This window comes from Leptonotus elevatus, chromosome 12 (assembly GCF_054856555.1).
Source record: "Leptonotus elevatus isolate MCC_2025b chromosome 12, RoL_Lele_1.0, whole genome shotgun sequence".
Classification (NCBI taxonomy): Eukaryota; Metazoa; Chordata; class Actinopteri; order Syngnathiformes; family Syngnathidae; genus Leptonotus; species Leptonotus elevatus.
In genome coordinates this window covers 11,419,945-11,444,847 of record NC_141250.1, presented here as the reverse complement: position 1 = coordinate 11,444,847, position 24,903 = coordinate 11,419,945, and the positions used below count along the sequence as shown (strand labels likewise).

Sequence of the window (24,903 nt, the reverse complement as noted above, 5' to 3'; positions counted from 1 at the left end):
AATTTGAAATTATGTTCATGCGACACTGGCTTAAGGAGAAGGATGGCATCACTTGGGCGCTTCACTGTTTTCATATATAGCGACCATCTCTATATCTGCAGAGTGATGAGGGGACGATTACTAGTTTGACCTTACCGTGTTTTTGAGAAGTTTCAATAACCGCTAATACTGGCTGTCACCAATAATGAGCTGCTCTTTATTTATTTTTTTAAGGGACTTCTAAGCAGTGCACAAAGTGATTGGCCGCTAGCAAAGTTACATAAACGAGCTGCATCTTTGAAGTTAATCACCTCCAATGTACTCCCCCCCTCCCTTTTCTTCTCAGTGATCAGAGGGGGAACGAAGGCCGGTTAGATGAAAGAGACACGGTTATAGTTAAACAGATGCCTTCTGATTAATGTGCATTTTCCTTTAAAAAAGAAAAGAAAAAATGGTGCCCGTGTGTACTAGTTAGCCCCAAGGTAAACATGAGTAGCCAATGGGTCAGATCTAAAAAATAACTTCACGGAAGAATGTTAACATTATTTATTTGACTTTTCATGGCACAAGTTTCTTAATGTATCAAATAATACTCTATACTTAAAAATATATATTCTGTAATTTTTTTTAGTTTTTCATCAACAGTCAGCTAGTCCTCTTATTAGCTGACATTATTTTGGTTAAATTACAACTTCATTTTGACAAATGCATACTTTTCCTGAAAATATTAAAACGTTACTTCCTGCAAAATTCCCTCATAAAAATGAGTGAATATATGACATTATTCATTCAAAATTAATAAGTCTTTTTCTCTAAATATTCCAACTTTATTCTGGTAAATTTACATTTTTCTTGTATAATAAATTGCAGTTATTTTATTCCAACTTACAGTAATATTTTTTGTGTGTGTGTAAAATTGCAACATTTTTCTTGTAGTAAATTATACTTTGCTCTCGGGTACCACCAACATTAAAGAAAAGTAGTGCAATAGCCATCAAACGATAATTTTCTTTTCTAAAAAGCATATTTAATATAATTTTAAGACAGTCAGTCACGCTATACAATTTGAACATTAACACTGCATTTAAATACTAGCAAAAAATACTTAATGATCTAATTGTAAGATTCCTTATAGATTACATGCAAATGTGTTCTTAAAAACAACTGAACGCAGGCTTCTTCCTTTTCTGTCTGGCTTATAAAATGTGCACTTTTAAAGTCTTTATTTGTATCTCTGCCCATTTTCTTGTCACTATTGTGTTCAATTGCATATCCTGTTTTAAATGTGTTATTTTGTGCTCATCTTTTAATTTGGCGATTCTTCCACGCACCACAAGTGAATCACTGTTTTAGAAAATAACATAACTGCCAGTGACTGCATTCATGCAGCAGGTACAATTTTTTCTTTGGAACCCCCTAATTTGCCATCACTTGTATGAAAATGAAAATGTATTTTTGTTTGAATGGCTTGTTTGTGGATTTAATACACCGCTGTCAAATTCCACCAGAAAAAAAACCCCTCCACACTTGAAAATTACATTGAAGGCTTTTTTAATTAACAAAAACAACTCCCACAGATGATTGCCAGAAATGTGTGTATATACACAGTATATAGAAAAGGCTTTTTTATTTTTTTACTTGCACTTCCGAGTAGGTAAAAAACTATTTTCAGGAATGTTTTACGGTCCGGGCTTCTTTCACATAATTGTGATGGTCGGTCCACCAGAGGTCATCAAAAGACCCTCTCAGCGGTCAAGAGAGCGTTTCTGGATGGCTTCCGCCACGACGGTGCGTAGGAGGCTGATGACGGAGCGAGGGTCGTCGCTGCCAATCACGGCGCTGCCCGATACGATCATGTTGGCGCCGGCCTACGAGAGACAGGAAGGAGATTTGGTAAGATTTGGGCAACAGTGGATGAGATTCTCGGCGTGCTGTGTGTCACTGCTCACCTCCGCACACTTGTAAATGGAGTCGGGGCCCACGCCGCCGTCAACCTCAATGTCCAGCGAGGGGAAATCGCGCCTCAGTGTTCTCACCTGTACACACACACACAGGATTTTTTTTTTTAACATGTTATACAATAACTGCATGTCTATTTTTCAGGAAAATTGTCGTCTTAAATTTTATTCCCCTCATAATATAAAAATCTTATTACATTTTTTTTTCTTCTAATATGATTTTGTTCTGGTAAACAACTTTGTTCATTTAAATGTATGCCTTTTTTTGAACGTAAAATTGTGACACCATACAATAATTTTGGTGTAAAAAAACCCAAACATGTTTATTCTCATAATATAGGGCCTTTTCTCCATTAGTACAACTTTTGAAATCAAAATAAAAAAATTTGCACCTATTTATTCTGAATATTCACACCTTTTTCTTATATCTTGATTTTACTCTGGCAGTATCATTGATTTAGTCTAATAAAATTGTGCAAATTTTCTCCTAAAAGTCTCATAATTTTAACTATTTCACACATAATAAAAACATTTTGGTAGAATGTTCTTTTTTCTTCTTCTTTTTTTTGTTGAGAGAGAGTGATGTTTTTTTCTTATAACGTTGCAACCTAATTCATGAAACCATTTCCTCGTAATATTACAACTTCATTCAGCTTTACAGTACTCATGTGAAATGTAATGTAATTTTCTCAGAATATTACACCTGTAGTTTTGGGGGAAAAACAAAACAACAAAATTATATGTAAATAAATAAATAAATAAATAAATAAATAAATATATATATATATATATATATATATATATATATATATATATATATATATATATATATATATATATATATATATATATATACACACACATGTATGCATTTTTTAATAAAAGAAGAAATTAGAGTAAATATTTTCCCCTCCACTGAATATTACAAATTCATTCAGCTTTACAGTACTCATGTAAAATGTAATGTATTTTCTCAGAATATTACACCTGTAGTTTTGGGGGGAAAACAAAACAACAAAATTATATAAGTATGCATTTTTTCATAAAAGAAGAAATTAGAGTAAATATTTTCCCCTCCACTGAATATTACAGCTTCATTCTAGTAAAATTACCAAGTTTTGCTTCCTTCATAATATTACAACTTTATTGTAGTTAAATTGACAGCCTTTCTTTCTCTGAATATTACAACCTGCAGTTGTGCTATGTGATATACTGTATCACAATACAATATAAAAATGCCAATTGTACAACATAACCCTCTCATTTATATCATTATTTTTTTATGTGTTATTTAGATACATTCCTACACCCATGTAGCAATCAAGGTGTGTGTGTGGGGGGGGGGGGGGTGTCTCCCCTAAAGTCACTCTTTGGCTGGCAAAAATTCCCGCACTTTTCCCATCTTCTCTTGGAGCGCACACTGACTCCATTTATTGAACTCAGCTAAACCACAACAATCACCTATTTATTCTGTCTCGAGAGCCATCTTGTGTTGCTGACAGTACCTTAGGCATCATGTCCTCCATGAACTTCTGTCCTCCGAAGCCAGGCTCAACAGTCATGACCAGAGCCATGTCAATCTGGTTGGCCCATGGTGCCAGCATTTCAACGGTAGTGCCGGGCTTGATGGCCAAACCCACCTGCACACAGTCACCACGAGAGATCAGTTAAATCTGTGATAAATTGCATTTCGTCATGATTAATTAATTTTTACTACAAAACCATTTTTTTGTGTGAAAAATAACAATCTGACATTTTATTGCACAGCCCATTTAACGTATTGTTGCGTCTCACCTTCATGCCACTCTCACGGATTTCTTTGATGAGGTTCCCTGGGTTGCTGGTGGCCTCCAGATGGAACGTATACTGGTTAGCTCCTGCTGCAGCCATGGGCTTCACCCACTGCTCCGGCCTCGACACCATCATATGCATGTCTGCAACAGCCACACAATCATGATCATTCACTTGCAAGTTTTGATTGACATCGTTAACATAGGGAGCTTTAATTTATATTCTCACCAAAGAAAGGGTCTTTGCCTACTGACTTTCGCAGGCACTCCACCATGGTGTGCCCAAAGGTGATATTGGGGACAAAATGGCTACAAAAAAGAAGGAAATTAATTTGCAGCATCAGGTAGGGAGGGAGAGAGAGAGCGAGAACTATTCAAAATAAGTGACGAGCAAGAACAACAAAAAATAAACATGAGAATAATTTGAAATTAAAATGTCTTAAACCAACATTAATTTCCTGAGTTTTGTTAAAAAAAAGAAGAAAAAATAAGTCTAGTTTACTTTTTAGCATAGACTGTTGCCCTCGAGCACGAGACTTCAGGCTAGCTGTTAGCATGCTAGCTAAACTAGCTGTAAAGAAGTAACAAAGCTGACCCGTCCATGACGTCGAGGTGCAAATAGTCTGCCCCACACTCCATCATCCGCACGCACTCACTGCTCAGACATGACAAGTCACTGCTCAGGATGGACGGGCCAATTTTAGCACTGTACGGCATGATGACAATTTTGACTGCTCACAGGCACCGAAGTAAGCGAGGTAATGTTTACAAGCAGACAGCCAACAGCAACTTCCGGTACAGATCGGCAAAACGCACCCTTTGTAGATATTTTTTTTAAATAAGCCCTTTTATTTCCTCTATATTGTTATAAATAGACAATTTAATTAATATTACTAGTGTATTATTATTTTTATTTAATTAGTAGGAAAATAAAACAGTTTAAAAGTGCAACAGATTGAGTTTTGTTCTTCTTTTACCTTAAAGGGGAGCAGGAAATGCAGCTTAGTGTCAGCGGATAACTTGAGAAATGTGAACTCAAATGGGCAAGCGCTTTACTTCCGCCTTTAAAAAAAGAAGAAGCTAGTAACCGTTCCTCGGCGCTTGATGGCGCACTTCTCCGTTATTCCAGAGGAAATAAGAAATCATTTATTGACACTCTCACTCAGTATAGTAGCCTTCTAATCTTTTATTTATTTATTTATTTAACAAGCCATATGATGACCCCCATTAGAAAAAAAGGGAAAAGGTAATTCCAGCAAGACAATATATATATATATATATATATATATATATATATATATATATATATATATATATATATATATATATATATATATATATATATATATATATATATATATATATATATATATATATATATATGTGTACATATTGTTTATACTTGCATTGACATAAGGACACATTACCAAACACTCCTCCTCCAGCTCCTCAGAAACAAATTGTTAGAAAATTCTAATCTGCAGGTCTGCTTACTTTTTGGCTTTATCACGTGGGCTTGTGGGTGTTTCTCCATGATAATGCCTCTTGCATAATAGTAGCCTATATCAGACAGAAAACCAAGTCCATGAAAACCAAGTCTTTGTATACAAAGCCAAATATTCCATAATATGATCTCTTTAAATCTTTTCTGTGAGGTCTAAAAAAGAAAAAAAGAAAAGGGATGTTGTTTAAAAAAAAATCTGTTTTGTTGCTTAATTAATGTTTGTCAGACAGCGGTGTATTGACTTATTTTCATTCTAGAGAAAGCTTCCACTAGAGCTTTATTCTCACCCCATTTTGAAGCCATTTGAACACATCCACAAAACACATGTTGTCTGTTTTGATTCAAGCAAAAGGCTGCTGAGCCTTTTTTGTTTTTTGTTTTATAAAAAGCCTTCGTGCGCCTTCCCACGCTGAGTAAACACAATCTGACATTTATGAGTTTTGCCCGCCTTTTGCATTACCGCTGCAGTGATGGAAACACATGGTGGCATGCGAGAGATGATCTTTGAAATTCGGAGACTGCAGAATTGGAATAGGTTGGTGACAAATACAAGACGGGCCTCGAGAGGCTGCAGGTCGTAAATGCGATGCATGCAGACTCGAAGAGAGCCTTTGAAGAACAGGACAAACAAGGAAAGTAGATAAAAACAGCCCCCACTCTTCTGGGAAGACTTTATATAAGATGTTGGAGATATGGAACCTTTTCTCCATTGGTGAAGTCAGAGGTCACTAATGTTGGATTTGGCTCACCATCTCCGCGCCGGCTCATCTCCTAGGTGTCTCTCGTTCAGTGCCTCTCACCAGGTGCATCCAAGCAATGTACACGTTATAAATGATGAACTCTGTAGGTACTTGTCATTGTGAACTATGCTCCACTACTTCAATGCATTTTGCCTGAAATTAGCCATTCTTCATTTTCCCCCAAGCTGCTGCGCCTCCGTGGCCCAATACTTTTGTCCATTTTCTGCAACTCTTATCCTGTTCACGGTCACACTGAAAAGTACACCAAATTCACAACAAAATTAGAAAATAATTTTCCTTTCCTTGAAAAAAACCCTCATCCCCATAATATAATTTTATTCTTGTAATTTTATGAAATTTTATCTCAAAATAACACAGTATTATTTACAATAGCGTAAAAGAATATAACTTTTTTCTCAATATCACAATTAAAAAATATGGATGTCCCGATTTATTGTATTATTTTAAATTATTTTATTATTATTTTTATCATTATTATTTGTTTATGTATTTATTTTTACAAGATTGCAACTTCTTTTTAGCATGGGCCAGCCAAATAGTTTCTATGGAACTGAGTACTGTTCCTAATATTTTGGCTTTACCATATGAATGCACAATGTGCTACTAGTAACATCTCATAAAGTATTCTCCAATCTCAAGCATGCATTATGTTGTTTTATGGTAGACACCTGTTATTTCTTATCAAGTCCATGTTTTCATTTGAAAGTCTGCACACTCCACATGCCTCCCTGTGGGGGGGTGAGAAGTGTGGGTGTGTGTGTGGGGGGGGGGGGTGCTAGAAAACAAAGAAACCCCTGAGCTGAGTAGTCCAAAAATGTACTGGATTGCATGCAAAGGTGACGCATTGCAAGCCTTTTATCTTATCTGAACACACTCCTCACCTTTTCTAGTAAACATCTGCAATCTTATTCACACTCTTTCCAATGCCTTTAATCTCCATACCAGATCTCTTTATTATTTTTTTCCTCTCCAACTATTATTATGATGATTTATTTTTATTTTTTTATCATCATAAGGAAGGAGGTTAGAGCAGGACATGGAGTGCAGCTTGCAGGATGCTCACAGCCTTTTCTTTATTGCTCATTGTTGCTGTTTTCCTGAGGAGACTGATATGAACATTTGTTTAAAAAACACACACACAAAAAATGTGATTGAAAGTTTAAACACATGTAATAAACCTTAAAATGAACGATGTGCAATTCAAGTCGCTAAAGGTGTGATTTACAAGTGAAGAGTTGGGAAATGAGATGTAAAGTTTGTAATAAAAAACAGGAGATTAAAGAGGTCAGGCGGGCCCGGCACAGATGTACGATGTGGATTTATTTGCTTCATTAAGGTGCGCAGGAGTTTCAATGTTGGGTGTAAATTCTCCCTTTCACGTTTCTGAATGATACTAATGAGCCGGCGGATGAAAGTTTCATCGTTAAACGTGTTCCTACTCGGTCCACAGTCATCTGTAAAGGTAATTTATTTTAGTATTTTTAATCAATTCCAATTTTACAATAGCTTGTGAGTATTCTTTTTCTTTTTTCCTTTTTCAAATATTCGGATGAAGTAAGACATATTATGAAATTAAACACTTGCATACTATAAAGTCTTAGGACCAAACTAAAAACTAAAAAATCAACAACAACACACACACAGTGGGGTACAGCAAGTTAAAAGTGACCCAGCGTGCTGTTTTTTGGGGGGGTACAGCTGTTGCTTGGATTATTATTTTGTCTTGAGTTGAGAGCAAAAATTTGAGTTACAAACGTTAGCAATTGTGGCAGTAACTTTCACAAAGAAGCAGTTTGGCACATTGTGAAAAAAATATCTTAAATAAAGATGCCAAGTGCTTCCTTTAAGCTGTTTATTGGCACTCCTAGTTGAAGTTAACTTTAAAACTACACAAAAAAAATTGAATAAACATTGCGTATTTAATTAAAGACCACAAAAGTGTGTTTTACAAAAGTTTGATAGCTTGATGCTAACACACAATGCAAAATGCCTTTGATGGGTAACAACTATGGAGGACCAAAAGTGTCAAAAGTCAATAATAATAATAATTTATTATAAATAATTGACTAAATACGTAAATAAATAAATTACTAAAAGTGAAAATAAAAACGGATATAAAAATGTAATTAAAAAATTTGATAAAAATAAATAAATATAAGTGGGATGAAAAACAATATATATATATATATATATATATAAACATTTGTATTTAATTTTTGAATTATATTTTTCTATCCGTTTGTATTTTCACTTTCATTTATTTATTTAAAATTTTGGCAGTTTTGGTCCATACTGCCAGGGCGAAATGTTATTCAAATGAGAGGGCGGTCCTAAGCGTGTCTTGGGTTGGACTCTGTCGTTGCAAACTGCCTTTCATTGGTCGAGTGAGCGCGAACAAGGAAGTCTCACCGACTTGCATGGAGAGCTCCATCAATGGACAATCTGGTCCACTGTCACCTCGAATTGTCGAGCAACTCAAGTCGCAAGGTGTGGTAATAATAATAATAATAATAATAATAATAATAATAATAATAATAATAATAATAATAATAATAATAATAATTTGTTGTTTTTATTTCCATTAATATTATTTTTTAAATGTAATTTCCGAAGGATATTTTTTTATATCCGTTTTTATTTTTTTTGTCTTTTAGTCATTTATTTATTTAGTAATTTATTTATTTTGAATTTGGGCAGTTTTAGCCACACTAGCCCTAGCAACACATGCAGACAGAGCATATGACAGTTCTCACAGACATATATTCTTAATATCTTTGCAGTTTACTTTAGATGTTTATTTTTTTCTGTTTCATCATCAAATCTGTGTATTATTTCTGTATGTATTATGCTGATTCCTGGTGGCCATGACGCACACAATAGAGGATCAGAACAATGTTCATTAAATTATCATGATGCACAAACTTTCTTAATAATTAATTAATTTGAATCTATTCAATTATGTTATTAGTATTGTGTTTTTATAAAGTGCAATAGTGTAGAGCGCTATTTTTCTTAGTTAAAATTACACCACAACATTTTCTGAGAAAGGACAGTAAGAGCAAGGATAGTTTCCCTGATATGTGGCCCCTACATTTTTTCCATATGGAGCTGTTCCCTCTATAGAAATAAGCGTGTGGTAAATCGATGGCAAGCTCAGTTCTGTCTACAAAAAGCTCAACAATCCATTGTGGAATTCGTGGCTGTGTTGATTCCATGGAGGAAAGAATTCCTTTGTACGGTATGCTTGTGCATGTTTCTCAAGAAGTGGACTCTGGATTGGTTTATCTGACCTATCACCTTTGCAGTAGAAGGACAGGAACCGGTACAAGAGACACTGTTGTTTTCTTTTTCCTGCAGCAGCTGATTATTGAGAACGCGGTGCAGCTTCAACTTGGGCTGCATTATCTTGACTGAGCGCTTCCACCTGCTTTCCTGCCAGCAGTTGATTGCAGCCTCCCTTCAGGCCAAATAGCAGGTTTGGCTTGTGATGCTCGCAAGGAGAGTGTTTTGGAACGCGTGTCCTTGCAGCTTGGCTCTTCCTGGCCCTTAGATGTCACATTCTTGAAAGGAAAAACAAGAAAGAGGTGTGTGTATGGTGTATCCCTTTAATGTGTAGACTCCATTGGGATGTATTTAATAACGGAAAATGTTCAATCCAGACAATCACATTTGAAAAATGACGGGTGGGAGTAAGAAATATAAATAATGAATATGGATCATTGTCCATCACCATTGCATGATTCTCTGACTTTGAGCAAAACAGTCTGCCTCAAGTTGCCATGGAAACGACACATTGACTATGACTTGCAAATGCTGCCATGCAAAAATAATTTGATAAAAATATCCGACTAAATCTGTTAATGTGCTTAAAGAATGCATTGTGTGACCACTCGTAACTAGCATTCGTACCTCAAATCGTCTTTCCCGATTGAAACGAAGAGGAATGCCATTCATTTGTTCCAGCTTTTCCAAAAATTAAAACAAAAAAACATATTTGTGATATTTAATATACTGATAATAAGGAAAAGTAAAACTCTATGTGGTAATTAATTTAAAATAATATTAATATATATATGCATACAGTAATTACAGTACATTAATTAAATAGAATGTAGAGAATGAGACTTCGCTTCAACTCTGTGGTCATTATACTGCTCCATACATAATATCATCAGACATACGAATATACATGGAGAAAAATCAGCGAATGAGTCATTCTTTGCAGAGGATAAAGAATAGATGCCTGCAAGTATTGTTATGTTTCTGTCTACATGTTTTGTTCCAGCATTAGTTCACCAGCGTGACACTGATGCTATTCTTTAGCCTGCCTACGGTGTTTGCTATTACGAGTTAGCATTAGCATTAAGCTAATCATTTAAAGGCGAAGTTTAAATACATGTAAACATGTAATTCTCTTTGTTTATTGTTTAGTTTGACTGTAAACCTCAAATGGCATTGCAACAAACGAGAAGTCTCTTTTTTTGTGTGTGTGAAAAATTGCTCACTATCTGCCAAACTGTTGCGTGTTGTAAAGTGAGTTGAGTTCACTGTCACCATGCAGTTTGCACTCACAAGTAAAATACAAAAAAATAAAAGAAAATTTTGGACAAATGATGTATTTGTATCCCGAAAAACTCACAGTAGTGTAAAAATTCTTTATTATAGGGGAACATATTATGTGTACAAAAATACAAGGTGTCACTTGATAGTTGACCTAATTTAAATAATATTGCCCACCCATGACTTGGCAGCTACACAGGTGAAGATCCATCATTATCAAACTATGGCCGCACTCCATGGACCCACTATTATAGTCCAAGTCATAGGAGAAAATGCAGTGTTATTGAGGACCTGAGTCGAGATTCAAACTCAGGACTTTTTGACTGTGAGGCAGGCCCAATGAAAGCATGTGACTACCGTTTACACAGAGAATAAAAAAGAAAGAAAGGCTGCATCACCCCTATGCACCACAAATATGGAAATTAAATCGGGGACTTGAACAAGGCACTGATTCACCAAATGCTTGATATGCGACAGTTTCATCGGTCACAACATTATGACTTGGAAAATTTTAATCAGCTTAGCTTCATGAAATGAGCGAAGGTTGAAACAACTCTGATTATAAAGCAGTGCAGCCACATAATCCTGTGAACTCAATCACTCTCTACAATAATAAGCATATTGTTTAAACAATACCTCTCTGATGATCAGTATCAATCCACCTGAGTATTATAATCTTTGTAAAGACAGGATTCCTGAAACCGGTCTTGCATTGGATCTCAATTGATTGTGCTCATTTTGTGGCTGGCTGGTGTACTGTTTAACATACAAATTGTGTTATGCATCATCCCTTGGTGGAATCCATATTTCTTTTTGGAATCCTTTTTCTTGCCCCTCACGCTTGCACTTTTCTCTGTCATGACAGTGACCGCAGCACACTTCAGAGGCCACCAAACAACAACCATTTCCTGCATAGGACCTCGAGGGGACAATTGCAGCCTTTCAGAGGTCATAATTTAGCAGGAGGAGGACACTTCACTCACTTGAGAGGGCCGAGCCATGAGAGCAAAGGCACCAGTGACATTTCCAATGAGCCGTTAACAGTCGAGAGATACACGCTGTCCACCATTTTAGGTGAGTTCATTCCTGAGCAAAGCTTCATTTCTTGACTTCATAAAAATTCAAATCCACCAGATTAGACTTTTAATAATTCGTTGATGCAAAGGAGATTGTCGGATCAAAAGAAAAACCGAGGCGGATTTAATATTTTTCTCACAACATGCACATTCTCATAGACTGCAGGGGCTTGCTTTTATGAAAACAGCTAGCTCAGCTCTATGAAATTATTATTACAGGTCAGATGGAGACATGTTTTCATCTACTTTATTTATATGTTATAATTATGTATTTACACCATGTGGGTCACGGTGCCTCTGCTTGTTTTTGTGTATTTTATAACCTACGAAGCCATTGCACAAGCTATTATTAAAAAAGATAATGTTTTCTTCTTTTTTTTTGGGGTATATTTTAGGTGGAAAAGAAACAAAAAAAGTGGCAAAGGATTGTCATTGAAAGAAAGAAACTGTTTAGTGCAGAGATCTTGGGTTCAATTCCGGGCTCTGGAATTGACTTTGAATGCTAAAAATGTAATTGAATGATAATAATAATAATAATAATAATAATAATAATAATAATAATAATAATAATAATAATAATACTAAAAAAAAAAAATAATAATAATAATTGAATTAGATAATAATACCCTTTGTAAAAGTACAAAACAATACGGAAAATAAATTGGACTGGTTGGAGAATTTGTGGCCATCGGATAGACAAAAAAAAAAAAAAAAAAAAAAAAGCATCACGCATCCATTAATTGCAATACCATACGGATTAAGTTTATTGTATGAATCCAGATGCATAAAGCCCTTGATGACGTCATCATCTATATTGCTCATCCTTATACAGGCAGCTAACAGCTCCTCTGAAGTCATTCCTATGCCTGCGCTCATAAAAAAGATGACTTCATCCCTATAATATTACGACTCCAGTCTGAAAATATGCAATGTTGTATCTCGGAAATGTCAAAAACATTTATTAGTCAAAAATCTATATTCTCACAATATTGCATTTCATTTAAAAAATACACCAACACACAACTTTTTTTCCAAAAATTATGTCACTTTACTCTAAAAAATATACGTTAATCTACAATTTATACAATTTACAAAATATATACTATTGTTTTTTTTCTTCACCATATATGTCTTTTTTCTTTTTCAATTATGACTTTAAATTTAAAAATAAATAACTTTAGCTGAAAATTATACAACCTTTTATCTTGGAAATATACAACTTTATTCTCTCAATATTAATCACTTGTTAAATTAAAAACTATAGTAACAGACTTTTTTTCTCTCGAAAATGTGAATTAGCCTATTACTTTTTCTCAGAAATATGCATTTTTATCCTCGTCACATACAATTTTTATTGCAAAAAAGAGAGTCGTTTTTCCATTCAAAGTTAGAAATTCTCAAATAAATGACTTTAATCTAAAATATATATGACATGTTCTGAAAGATTACCCCATCGTAAAGAAGCTCATTTTTAAACATTCAAACTTAAACAAATAATGTCAGGTGAGCATGCGACTGTTGGCCCACTGTGTACTGCATGAGCGCATTAGCGTTCTTCAGGTGTGGTGCAGAAAATGACCCAATTTAATTGAAGTGATGCCACAAATAGGGATTTACTGTAAATAATGCATTCTTTTTCAACCCTCTATACCAGCGACATATAGTGACTTTCCGAACTATTCAATGCTCTTTCGCAAGATGGCAGGAAGGAGATAATTAACCTATCCACTTTTTATGACATTGGTTGTCATGATATAAAAATAAAAATATAGAGTAAAATATGTATGTACCTTGGCTCAATAAAGGTTGAAAAATGCTGTGTTAGATTTGTATTCCATTGGAAATCAGGTTATGTGAATACTAGAGAGAGCACTTTTAATCAAATGTGCCGGACACCGAATGATTCAAACTGAATGGTGAAGTTTGGGGAACAATTTATCATGCGTGCTAAGGCATTTTTCATGTGAAATCTATTAGGCAGTAAAAGAAATAAAGAGGGAATCATATATTTCAACCAAGCATGTGGTCCAAGTTTGTCTCCTTCTGACCCTGTCTGGTGATTCCAACAGCTGTCGGACCCACTGTGGAGAGCGCTAAAGTGCAGAGGAGGATCAACGAATTCCCTCAACTCTTCGTCGGCAGTGAAGAGCAGTTAGTGATTTCGCTTGCTGCACATTATTAAAATGAATAGTGTGATTAATGCAATATATTTTTTTGTGATTAATCAATGAGATAACGCTTTAACTTCTATAAATAATAAAATAAAATGAAAAAATAACATTTGCACATCCAAAAATTGGAATCGACTCTCATGCAGAAAAACATTCATGTCATCTCCAAGCTGGAAGAGACCGACACAGTAACTCTTGTTGACATTTTGTCTTCATACGTCCGTGAGGTTAAACGCCCTCTTGATGAGAGTTGACAATAACACTTCTCCAGGAAGGAAGGGAGGACGCGAACCCGTACTGCCGTGGCAGTGAATGATGTAAATGCTGATTTGATCTGGCATTGGAGAGGCTTGTCAGAGCATTGATGAACAGCAATGAAAATTATTTATGCGCGTAAGTGTACCAATCTGTTAGAAAAATCTGAATCAATCACGTCTTGGCTTCCACTTGGTGTTCCGAGTCATTAGAAAAACGGCATGTCGAAAGGCTCGGTCGGATATTCAAATAAACATTTTACTGTTAGCAGCGGAGTAAGAATATAGCGGTTATTAGCTGAAACCTATGATAGAATTCAAACGATTTATGCATAAATATAATTAAATGAAATAGAGCTGTCAAACTATAATTTTTTTGTCAGATTAATCACATTTGAGAATTTTGATCAATCACGATTAATCACTTCATTAAAAAGGCATTTTATCAACATTTTGAAGAGCACCTGTTATGTGTCTTCAACATGTTTTCATCCACTGCACATTCTCATCCTCCTCTTTTTCAATCAATTAATTACTTGCATCATTCAAAATGGGGGAAAAAATGACCCTAATATTCTGACATGAACAAATATTCTGAATGTCATACAACAACATTTATTAAATGTTTTACTTTAATGCATTTAGTTATGTTTATTGCTCAAACACAACCTGTGCTACCTTTAACGTCGCATCCGCTGTCAAGCTAAAGGATCATCTGCGGTCAAAATGAATAGTGTGATTAATGCAATATATTTTTTTGTGATTAATCAATGAGATAACGCTTTAACTTCTATAAATAATAAAATAAAATAAAAAAATAAAATTAAAAATATTATAATAACACTCGTAAACTTTTTCTTTTTCTTTTTTTACAAAAGGCAAAAACGATTTAATGGATGGATGAAAACGTGTGAATTTTGCTACTTAATTCATATTCCACAAACACACTATAAATCAGAATCCCATGTTCAGACTAGTGAGGGTGCCCAGAACAAATAAGACACATTTTCACTTTACTTCCCCCACTTGGTTGTACTTAAATCATCAACTATAACTTTTGACAGTGACTTGCTGTTATCAGGGGAAAATGTCGAGTACATCCAATGCTCAAGCGACATTTTTTGGAAGACGCACATCCTGACCTTGGGTCGCTCTACTAGCAATTAACCTCCCACAGAGAATGGGCGGAAGTCAGAGCGGTGGAGTGATGGGTTACAGCCCTCTTGAGAGGAGAGGACCTAGCAGACAGCACTCCCAGGTTTTATTGCGGGGCACTGGACTTTAAGTGTTTTCGTTTAGACTTTAGTATCCCTTTGAGGCTTTCCCCAACTCTTTTATTCCTTCTTTTCTGCCGGTTGGCAGTGTAAAAGGCTAATATTGACTTTGCAGATGCTTTTTTTGTTTAACACTTGAGGCTTTAGTGGACGTTGGCCTCTTTTGAGTGGCCCAGCAGTGGCTCCTGGCACAGAGCCCAGTGTGTGTCAATGGACATAGAGCTCATCACGTGGACGGGAGTGGAAAAGGTCGTCTATCCTACAGAGAGAGACAAAGCGAGGGAGACGCTGTCTATTTCTGGGTCAAAGTGCATGCAGAACCCAATACGGTGAAGTTATGATGTCATTCATCACGCTATCTGTGAAAGGCAAATAAAAGAGATCGCGGGGATTAATTTGGTTTCTCGCTTGGCCTCTTCCAGCAGCCTGAGGAAAGTACAAAAAGAAAATATAGGATGATGGTGCTGGGAGGAGAAAAATATGGATCACAATTGAAAATCCTCACCAACACCCAACTAATCTCTTTCAGGCAATACACGAGCGCTGTTTCCCAGGCTGGGTGTTCCCTCACTGAGGTCAGCACTAGAGGTTGGAGGTGGTTCATCAGGGTGTGTCGTTTTTCTGATCGCGCGCATTCATGACTCAAAAGAGATACAATGAACGTGCGACGCAGAAAATCTTGATTTATAGCTCTCGTTCGCCTGCCAAGTGTGAAACGGATGGACCGACAACTGATCAAATTCTCATCCGTCTGCTCGACGTGAGATCAGCTTGGCCAAAAATGCTGCAAAAGAGGCGGAAGTGAGTGACCCCGCAGTGTCTGAAGGTGAAACCATTTGCCAACTGGAACAAGCAAAGCTCGTTAATTAGCAGATTATAGCTGGCCTGTTTAATCTGTACAAAAACACCGCAATTCACATACCAGACCATTTCTTGGACAGGAACAATGACTTCACTGTAGTTAATGCTGGTTGCCCAGCAACAGGTCTCATAGGCCAAGGAAGAATTCATAAATATTCGCCTTTTTATTATTATTATTATTTTAATAAGTGAACCTTTCCCATGAGTTTTTTTTTCTAACAAATAACAATAATATATGTGGTCACAACTCTTGCACGAGATTAACACATTAACACTTTGCAGAATGTGTCTGAACTTTTGGATGTAATAATTGGTTAAGTAGGGTGACAATATTTTGATAAAAAGAAAAAAAGAGGACACTTGGCTTCGAGGCCTCCAGGTTTGAGATACGATGATGCTGACAATGAAGTTTACTCAAAAATGCCATACATTTTAAATATAATGTGACGTATGAAAATAAAACAAAAAACATAACTTCCTTTTGAAGTCTTACTTAACAAATGAATAAATAATGACAATGTCCAAAGCCAAACCTTCATTTGCTCCCAGAATCGACTTTATTCTCTTTTTTTTTTAGTTGGACAGGCGGGAATGGAACACGCAGCGCGACCACGTCTCAGGGTTGCGAGCGCAGAGCACTACCAGTGAGTTAAAATCCTGGGCCGCAGACATAACCTAAGACCTTTGAACTCTCAGTAAGGTATGTGGGAAAAAAAGACCTAGTTTTTTTCTTTTAAAAATATAAAATTATTTTAAAATAACTAATAAAAAGATGCACTCATAAAACCCCCCTTTACACCTCGCAGTCGACTTAGAAGCAGTCCGCAGCCTTCTAGTCAGTGCACTCTGCCTCTCATTTGGCCCACAATGAAAATAGGACAATTTCATGAATTTCCAACCCACCTGGACAGGAAGCAAAGAAAGTGGACATCCGGGCAAAAGAGGACATCTGGTCACTCGAGCTTGTGCCAGTTTTGCAGCAATAACCTCACCCGAACATTTTCTATATTTGCAGATCTGACATGCACAAAAACAAAAACTGTTTCAATTCAGCAATATTCTCTGGCTGCCTGTAGTGAATTGCTCTTTTGAGGTCAAGTCACACTATGGCTGAGGTAAGGATTTGTCCTTTTGCATTCCCCATCTTCTGTTCTGTTTACTTCAACTGGCAGGCAGATGGTCTCCTGCAAAATGTCCCGATAAACATTTTCCATTCCATGACAGAGATGCATCCAGGCTCTGAGGTGACCAAGTAGTCCCAAGTAGTACTTCACAGTTGGGATGAAGTTTTGATGGTAGCCTACTGTGCCCCCCCCCCCCCCCCCCCCCCCACATAGCATTGTGATCCTTCAAAACAACTCAACTTTGGTTTCATATGTCCACCCAATAGTTTGTACACTGTGTCACATCCAGGAATTATTTTGCAAGCTTCAAGGATGTAGCAATGCTTTTTGTAAAGATGGGATTAATAAAGTACAGCTCTAAATGAAGATAAGTAAGATACCAAGGAAGCTATTTATGTTGCTGTGAGGTCAATAAAGTGCCGTTTTAAATGAAGCTAATATGCAGTAGCTACCTAGCTAGCTGCATGATTAATGAAGCACATCTGTATAAAAAGCTTTAAAAGAAGACAGGCTAGCTATGTGATTATAAGAAGATACAACAGCTACCTAGCTAGCTACATTATCATTCAATAAATCAAATGTATTTATAAAACACTTTGAAAACGACAGCTGGGGAACAAAATGTTGCACAAGATGAATTAAATGTGATTACATAAAACATTAGGAACCAAATCAGCCATAAAAAAAGTGAAATTTTATTGAGGGAGAATGGTATTAATAATGAACATCTATATCTACATATGTATCTATCAATCATGCAAACAAAGATAAGTTAGCCAAAACGTTCATAAAGACAGATTGCTTTTTAAGTCGTATATTTCCAAAAGCATCTGCTTCTGGCCTGTTGAGTAACACGTGTCATGCAACATTGGCAGAACATGGCTATCCTCTGTCTCTGCTGTGTCTGCACCTCACCCATAACAAGCCCATAATCAAGAGCACAACACAATCTGGCATGACACGTGCGGATTTATGGAGCTAAAGTCTTTTGACAGTCACTAAATTGTACTTGTGCATTCCTGCACTATTGAGACACCCATGGATCCCTGGCAGGAATTCCCCTTCACTCACTGTCTGTTTTCTTGGGGAGGTGAGGATGAGGTCAACCTCGCCATTGAGAATTCCATTCACTATTTCATTAGGGTAATTATTTAATAACACGGGATTAACAATTTACCTTGTGGAATGTGTCAAAACAGTTTTTAAGGCGGTAGCTTTGCACTCTTTGTTAATATAATAAATACCAGATGGAAAAAGGAATGCATTTGCCATTCAGGCTAAGTTATCGTTTTGTCTTTGCTTCCAGGTGGATTTACAGATATGGCATTTTTATTAGAAAAATGAATAACAGTGTGGCACCTACCACATACCAGGGAAAGTATAGTGCCGCCTTTCTTGGCCTCAATCTCTTTTAAAATGGAATTATACAAACGTGCACACAAAATGCTATTCATGTCTAATTAATTAAAAAAATTTACCACAACTACATTGACACAATTGTTTATGCTCCATCATTTTTTGTTTTTTAATAAATAGGGTTTGGTTGGTTACTTGATTGTGTAATTTCACACTTGATGGTTGAGCAGGTGTGCAAGGGACCCCATTATTTGATTAACAAGCATTTAAAAAGACAAACTTCTATAATAGAATTTTGTTCCAAATAATAGCTGTTTGTTGTCGTTGGGATTTTGGGCTTTCATGGGTTGCCCCAACGAGTCACTGGCATGATTTGTTTCGCACCGTTTTTACGCTGGATGCTTGTCATGATGACATTTATTTATTTTTTTGCCAAGGTCAAAATCCCTACACAATAGTTTTTAATTCAATGAACTGTGAACACTGCACATCATTTTCTAACTTAAAACATGAAGAAAAATGCACTCATTTTAAATATTATTTTACAGAAAATGAAAAAAAAAATTGGGCTGTTGAAAAAATAGCTCCCCGTGTTTTCTTTATAAATTCAAATATTTACTGTATTAACTGAAAAATCGTACCGATTTAGCATTCCTGTTAATCCCCAAACTAATATTCATTGAATTCAGTAATATTGGACTGGTGTTATTTAAAACACAATAGTGTCCCCTTTAAATGTAAAATAAAAGACAACAAATGTATCTTTTCTCACCGCAGCATCATCTGTTGAATCAGTTGAAGCACTACCCCTGATGCAGATACAGATTTGGGTGGAATCCAAAAAGTTAGTGATGTCAGGGGACTGCAGGTGTGGGGGTCACAGGGGTGTCCTTCCTGGTTTTCCTCATCAGTCATTCCTGAGGTGCACATCATGTCCAGATGTTCCTGCACGTAAGGGTGCATACCATGGTAGCTACCTTTCTTCTGCTGCATGCGAATGTGACTCCTCGAGAATGCCGAGAGTAGAGAGTTCACCGTCGGTTAGTTCGAAGTCAACACACCATTCAGATTTATAAATATACAGTCGTCGGCAAGGCCGTCATGTCAGCCAGCGATGTTATGACTCTCCGTCTGAAAAGTCAGCCTTGACCTCCACGCCAGACTCGAGTTATTCGAGCACTTCTAACTTTTGTCTTAAAAGTCATCCCCTGCAGTTTCAGCACGACAAGAAAAATCAAGTCACGTGACCCTGATGCCGGAGGGAGAGAAAGGCAAGTTTACTTATGTAGAACTGCTATTTTACTTGGCGAGTCCTAATTGTCAAATCTGAGTTAGCAGTTATGACAACAAAAACTAAATCCCGAAACCCAAAGTGATATCCTTCTTATTTATTAGCCATTATCCATCCATCTATTTGCGGTAGTGCTCACAATTCAGCATATGGTCATTTATGCTCCAAGTTTGTGGAAATATTTCACCAAAAATGAAATGGGTAGCACGCTATGCTATGCTAGGCTACGCAACACAAGATGAGATCAGCCAGGGAATTTTTACAGTAAATTCCAAATGTTATGTCTTCAAAGGTATTCAGTTTTACAGGTTTCACCGTACTGTACAGTACCGTAGTTTTCTTTGTTTTTTTGTATGCCACCATCTTTTTCATATAAAACGACCACAGGTTGAGGGAACTGGCATTTATGAGAATATAAAAAGAATAAGAATTTACAGTGATGTTCACACTGTTACTCACGCTGTATATCATGAGCCACTTTACTTTTTGGCTCTTTTACAAATCAGCCAAAGGGGCTGCGCGGAAACACTGAAGCTGATTAATTATTCAGGTAAAACAAGGCCACCTGATGATTTTACAGCGCGGTGTGAGAAGATCTAAAACGGACTTGTCACCCGCTGGCATCACATGCACGGCACTTGCACGCATTGCCCCGTCACGCGCGATGTGCAGGCGGCACATTTTACTGCACGGAAAAACTAGCGTACACCATCTGCGCAACACAAGTCCTGAATCACGGGTGAAGAATTTGCAAGAAAATCTTTGGGTGAGATCTGCTTTTCCATTTACGAGGCCACCTACTCAGCACTATTTATACCAATATAATCCCCATTGTGGGAAGAGCCTAGGAGCAAAGTAGGAGATTTTTATTAAGAAGGTGGATTAAAAGTGGAAAATCATTAAACAGTTTGCAGACTATGCAAAAAGGGCACCTGTTTTTTCTTCTGAGTGACTTTAATACTGCCATTCATGTGTGTAAGTTTCCACCAGTGGTGGAAAGTAAAGTACAAATATTTTGTAACCTTACTAAAGCATATTCTTTAACGGGGAAGTCACCCACCCCCAATTTTTTTTGACAATATATGATAACATGCTCTATGCAGCCCCAAATACGTTATTTTGGTTAATATTGTATTAGTGGAATATAAGTTAACCAGCAAAATCCAGCAGTTGTTATCATTATCAGGATGCGGCCATTTTGCTGTTTGCTGTCGAGTGAAAATGACATCATTGTTGCTCAAGTCTCTGGTAACAACCAATCACAGCTCAGCTTCAGAAAACAGGTGAGCTGTGATTGTTCGTTGCCTGAGCCCTGAGTAACATTGATGTCATCTTAAGTCGACAGCAAGTGACAAAATGGCCGCCCCTGAGATGGATAAAAACGGCTGAATTTTGCTGCTTAACTCATACTCCACAAATGTAATATTAATCAAAATGACATGTTTAGACTAGCTTCACCTATTTCATGGTGTAAATAAAAGTTTGACCCTCGTTCTATATTGCCGAGATACCCTCGTCGGTGTGACAAAAATCACCACCACACATTAACAGAAGCCCAGAGGTGTTGATTCAGACAGATTTTATGTGTATACATCCAGACTTTATCTCGTGTGTATTTCTGAGTGAAAAACTTTGGACTATCCCTTTAAGTATTTGCACTGTTGGATGTTGCTCATTATAAGAATGATGGGTGGCAAATTTGTTGTCGTGCCAGCCGAACAACCACAAGCTCTTCTCAAACGAATCTGAAAAACCACATATAGGTGAGTTTTGCAGTTAGTTATCACGAGCTATTTTAGGATTTGTTGTTAATAGTCATCAATAGTAGCACACTGTTTTGATTGCATAAAGTGTGATGCTAACATTAGCTAGCTGTTTTTTTTTTTGCTTCTCAGTCAAAGCGTTATGACAGTTAATGAAAGAGTGATTAAGCGTGCAGTTTTTTGTTTTGTGCCAAGTTATCAAAATGTGTTTTGTCGGTAAACATGTACTTTTACTTTCAACTTTTGTACTTGAGTTAGGCCTGCATTTCAGAATAAAACGACCGTGTGTGTTTTTAACATACTTAGCCAATAAAGATGATTGTGATTCTGAAAAGGAACTGAATAAGCTCTTTCTACTTTTAACTTTTTTTCTCTATTTTTAGTTTGTTCTACCTTTATTTGTTTATTTATTTATTTATTTATTTAATGTATTTATTTACACAATTAGGCCTACTAATACATGTACTTCTTCTTAGCTACGGAGTGTGGCTACTTCTTCCACCGCTAGTTTCCACCCTCTCAAATCTCATTGTGCCCAGTTTTGTGGCCTGGTGTGGATCAGGCTCGCTGCATGTGTGTATCCCAGATAAAGACCCCCGTACCCCCTTGGTGGGCCCAGGTGATGGATGACGAGTGGAAGCCGCGAAGCTGTAGTTTACTCTGTTGGAGCAGCTACCACACTGTTACTGATGATGGATGTTTCAGAGTGCGTGTGTGCAGATAATGTCTAGAGAGAATGAGTGACGGCTTACCTGTGTGTGCGTGTTTACGCATGTGTCGCGTTCCAGATGTTAATATGGCATTATTGATTACAAGGTGACTAGCTAGTGAGGGGAAGCTATTTAACATTGTAGCAAAAAAGGGGTGAAACACACACCGACACACCTCCTACCTTAAATGTGTGTTTGTTTGACCCCCTCACCGCTCGTCTAGAATTACAGGAGCATGCACCAAGTCTAAGGTCAGGATGGAGAGCCTAGTTTAAGTTGCAGACTTTCGCTATCCCGCTGCGACCTCAATGAAAATAATCATCCATCAGTCTGCAGGTAAGAGAAAGAGATTGAACAAAAAGCTGATTCAGGACAAAACCAGGACTGTATTTTATGATTATTCATGGGTGAGGCAGTTCATATTTCAGATGAAAAGCCACTTCACAGTTTGAAGTCGGGGATTTAAAATGATCCTCTCAGTGCCCTTGTGAGGGTTCGCCTCAGCATTCACTTCACTGTGCGAGAGGAGCAATTTTAAGAGTCTAAGAAGAAGTGACACTAAAATGAATTACCTTTCAAAGTCATGTTTTCTGGTCTGCTGTCAATATGGGCAAATGTGAATAAAAAGACCAATATGTAATTAGCCCAATAGTTAAATGGAATTTAGAGATTCGTCTGGAAAGATTCCATCTGACCATATTCATACCTGTAGCCTACATCCCTGGGCAGAATGATGACCTAGCGGTTAGCATGTACCCTTAAGTCAAATTGATAATTGGGATTCACTCAAGGGAGTTCTTCACATTATCAATCTGGAACTTCACTCGGCAGATTCGTTCGGGAAAGGAGGGACATTCTCTACAATACTTCAGGCTGATTGGACGATGCGGCATCTTGTGCACGTTTGTTTTGACCAATCACGGCAACGAATGAAAATGTCATCTTCGGTCCCGTCTTAGGTAAAAAAAAAAAAGCGCAAACATATTTACCAGATAAAAATGCACAAAGCGCCTCTCGCTGTTCAACATTCAACAAGGAAACGGAGAGTAATTCTGCAAGAACAGAATTAATTGTAGCGTCCATTCATCTGTTAGGTTTGTTCCCCCCCCACACTCTTTTTACAGGCTTTTTGTGTTAAAAGGGTATATTGACTAGCACCCAATCCAGGGTCTTGTCTAAATATCGCACAAAGCCAGCTGTGGTAGACAAAAGCAACAGGATAAGATTTATAGAAAATGTACAAATTAACCACAGACATCGTTTTTTTTCTTCTTCTCGCTATTGCTGCCACTTGAGTACGTGTCACAACGTAAGCTGCCGATGAGTTCAACAAAGAGGAAGAATGTAACAATAAAAGACAACAATAGACTACAGAATTGTATAGTTTTACTCATAAAAGCCAGTCCCGCTGAATTCGTACTAAGATAAGTTATTTTGGTACCTACACAACTTCCATCCAGCCTTTTTATAAACCGAGTCTATCCATGCTAGCTTCAGGTGAAAGGCCGACTACACCTCGAACTGGTTGCCAGTCAATCACAGGGCGCATATGAAAACAGAAAACCATTCACACTGTCAATGAGTGGGAATTGACCCCACGTACTGTAAATCAAGTGGGTGAACCACTCCATCTATCATAAGTGACCGACCTTGACAACAGCACTTTGTTTCGGCTGCGGCTGCTATAAAAGCACTATATAAATACAGTTGGATTGACTTGAAAAACAAGGAACACAATGCAAAGGGCTGTCCTTGCTTGTGCAATAAATTACCTGCACAGTATACAGAGGGTCCTCAGTTTATGACTCCATCCCAACGGTCACTGTTGCTTGTGCCAGCTTTGCAGCAATAACCTCACCCGAACATTTTCTATATTTGCAGATCTGACATGCACAACGCTCTGGAGGAATTTTGGACCATTCCACAAAAACTGTTTCAATTCAGCAATATTCTCTGGCTGCCTGTAGTGAATTGCTCTTTTGAGGTCATGCCACACTATGGCTGAGGTAAGGATTTGTCCTTTTGCATTCCCCATCTTCAACTGGCAGGCAGATGGTCTCCTGCAAAATGTCCCGATAAACATTTTCCATTCCATGACAGAGATGCATCCAGGCTCTGAGGTGACCAAGTAGTCCCAAACCATGATGCTCCCCTCCACTACACTTCACAGTTGAGATGAAGTTTTGATGGTAGCCTACTGCGCTTTTTGTAAAGATGGGATTAATAAAATACAGCTCTAAATGACCTTGACAACCGACCTTGACAACCGACCTTGACAACAGCACTTTGTTACGGCTGCGGCTGCTATTAAAGCACTATATAAATACAGTTGGATTGACTTGGAAAACAAGGAACACAATGCAAAGGGTTGTCCTTGCTTGTGCAATAAATTACCTGCACAGTATGCAGAGGGTCCTCAGTTTATGACTCCATCCCAACATATGAGGTTTCAACGTTACAAACCCAATGAA

At 37.1% G+C, this 24,903-nt stretch overlaps 1 protein-coding gene and 1 long non-coding RNA gene across 2 annotated transcripts; one reads left to right on the top strand and one right to left on the bottom strand.

Moving 5' to 3' along the window:
* Positions 1-1,515: 1,515 nt before the first annotated feature.
* rpe (ribulose-5-phosphate-3-epimerase) lies at positions 1,516-4,503 on the bottom strand. The gene is made up of 6 exons (XM_086091537.1): positions 4,323-4,503; positions 3,957-4,036; positions 3,732-3,871; positions 3,443-3,577; positions 1,929-2,015; positions 1,516-1,847 (listed from the first exon to the last, which is right to left on the bottom strand). The coding sequence occupies exons 1-6, from the start codon at positions 4,442-4,444 to the stop codon at positions 1,725-1,727; spliced, it is 687 nt and encodes a 228-aa protein (XP_085947663.1). The 5' UTR covers positions 4,445-4,503; the 3' UTR covers positions 1,516-1,724.
* A 17,126-nt stretch (positions 4,504-21,629) lies between these two features.
* On the top strand, positions 21,630-24,661 carry LOC147164567 (uncharacterized). The gene is made up of 3 exons (XR_015096636.1): positions 21,630-21,722; positions 24,314-24,438; positions 24,533-24,661. It is a non-coding gene; the product is annotated as an uncharacterized LOC147164567 (long non-coding RNA).
* The last annotated feature ends 242 nt before the right edge of the window (positions 24,662-24,903 follow it).

Coding starts and splice junctions, on each gene's coding strand:
- rpe (XM_086091537.1), bottom strand. CDS start 4,444: ATGCCGTACAGTGCTAAAATTGGCCCGTCCATCCTGAGCAGTGACTTG. Junction 2,016..3,442: donor TGGAGGACATGATGCCTAAG/GTACTGTCAGCA, acceptor GTGTGTGTACAG/GTGAGAACACTGAGGCGCGA. Junction 1,848..1,928: donor CCATTTACAAGTGTGCGGAG/GTGAGCAGTGAC, acceptor TGTCTCTCGTAG/GCCGGCGCCAACATGATCGT.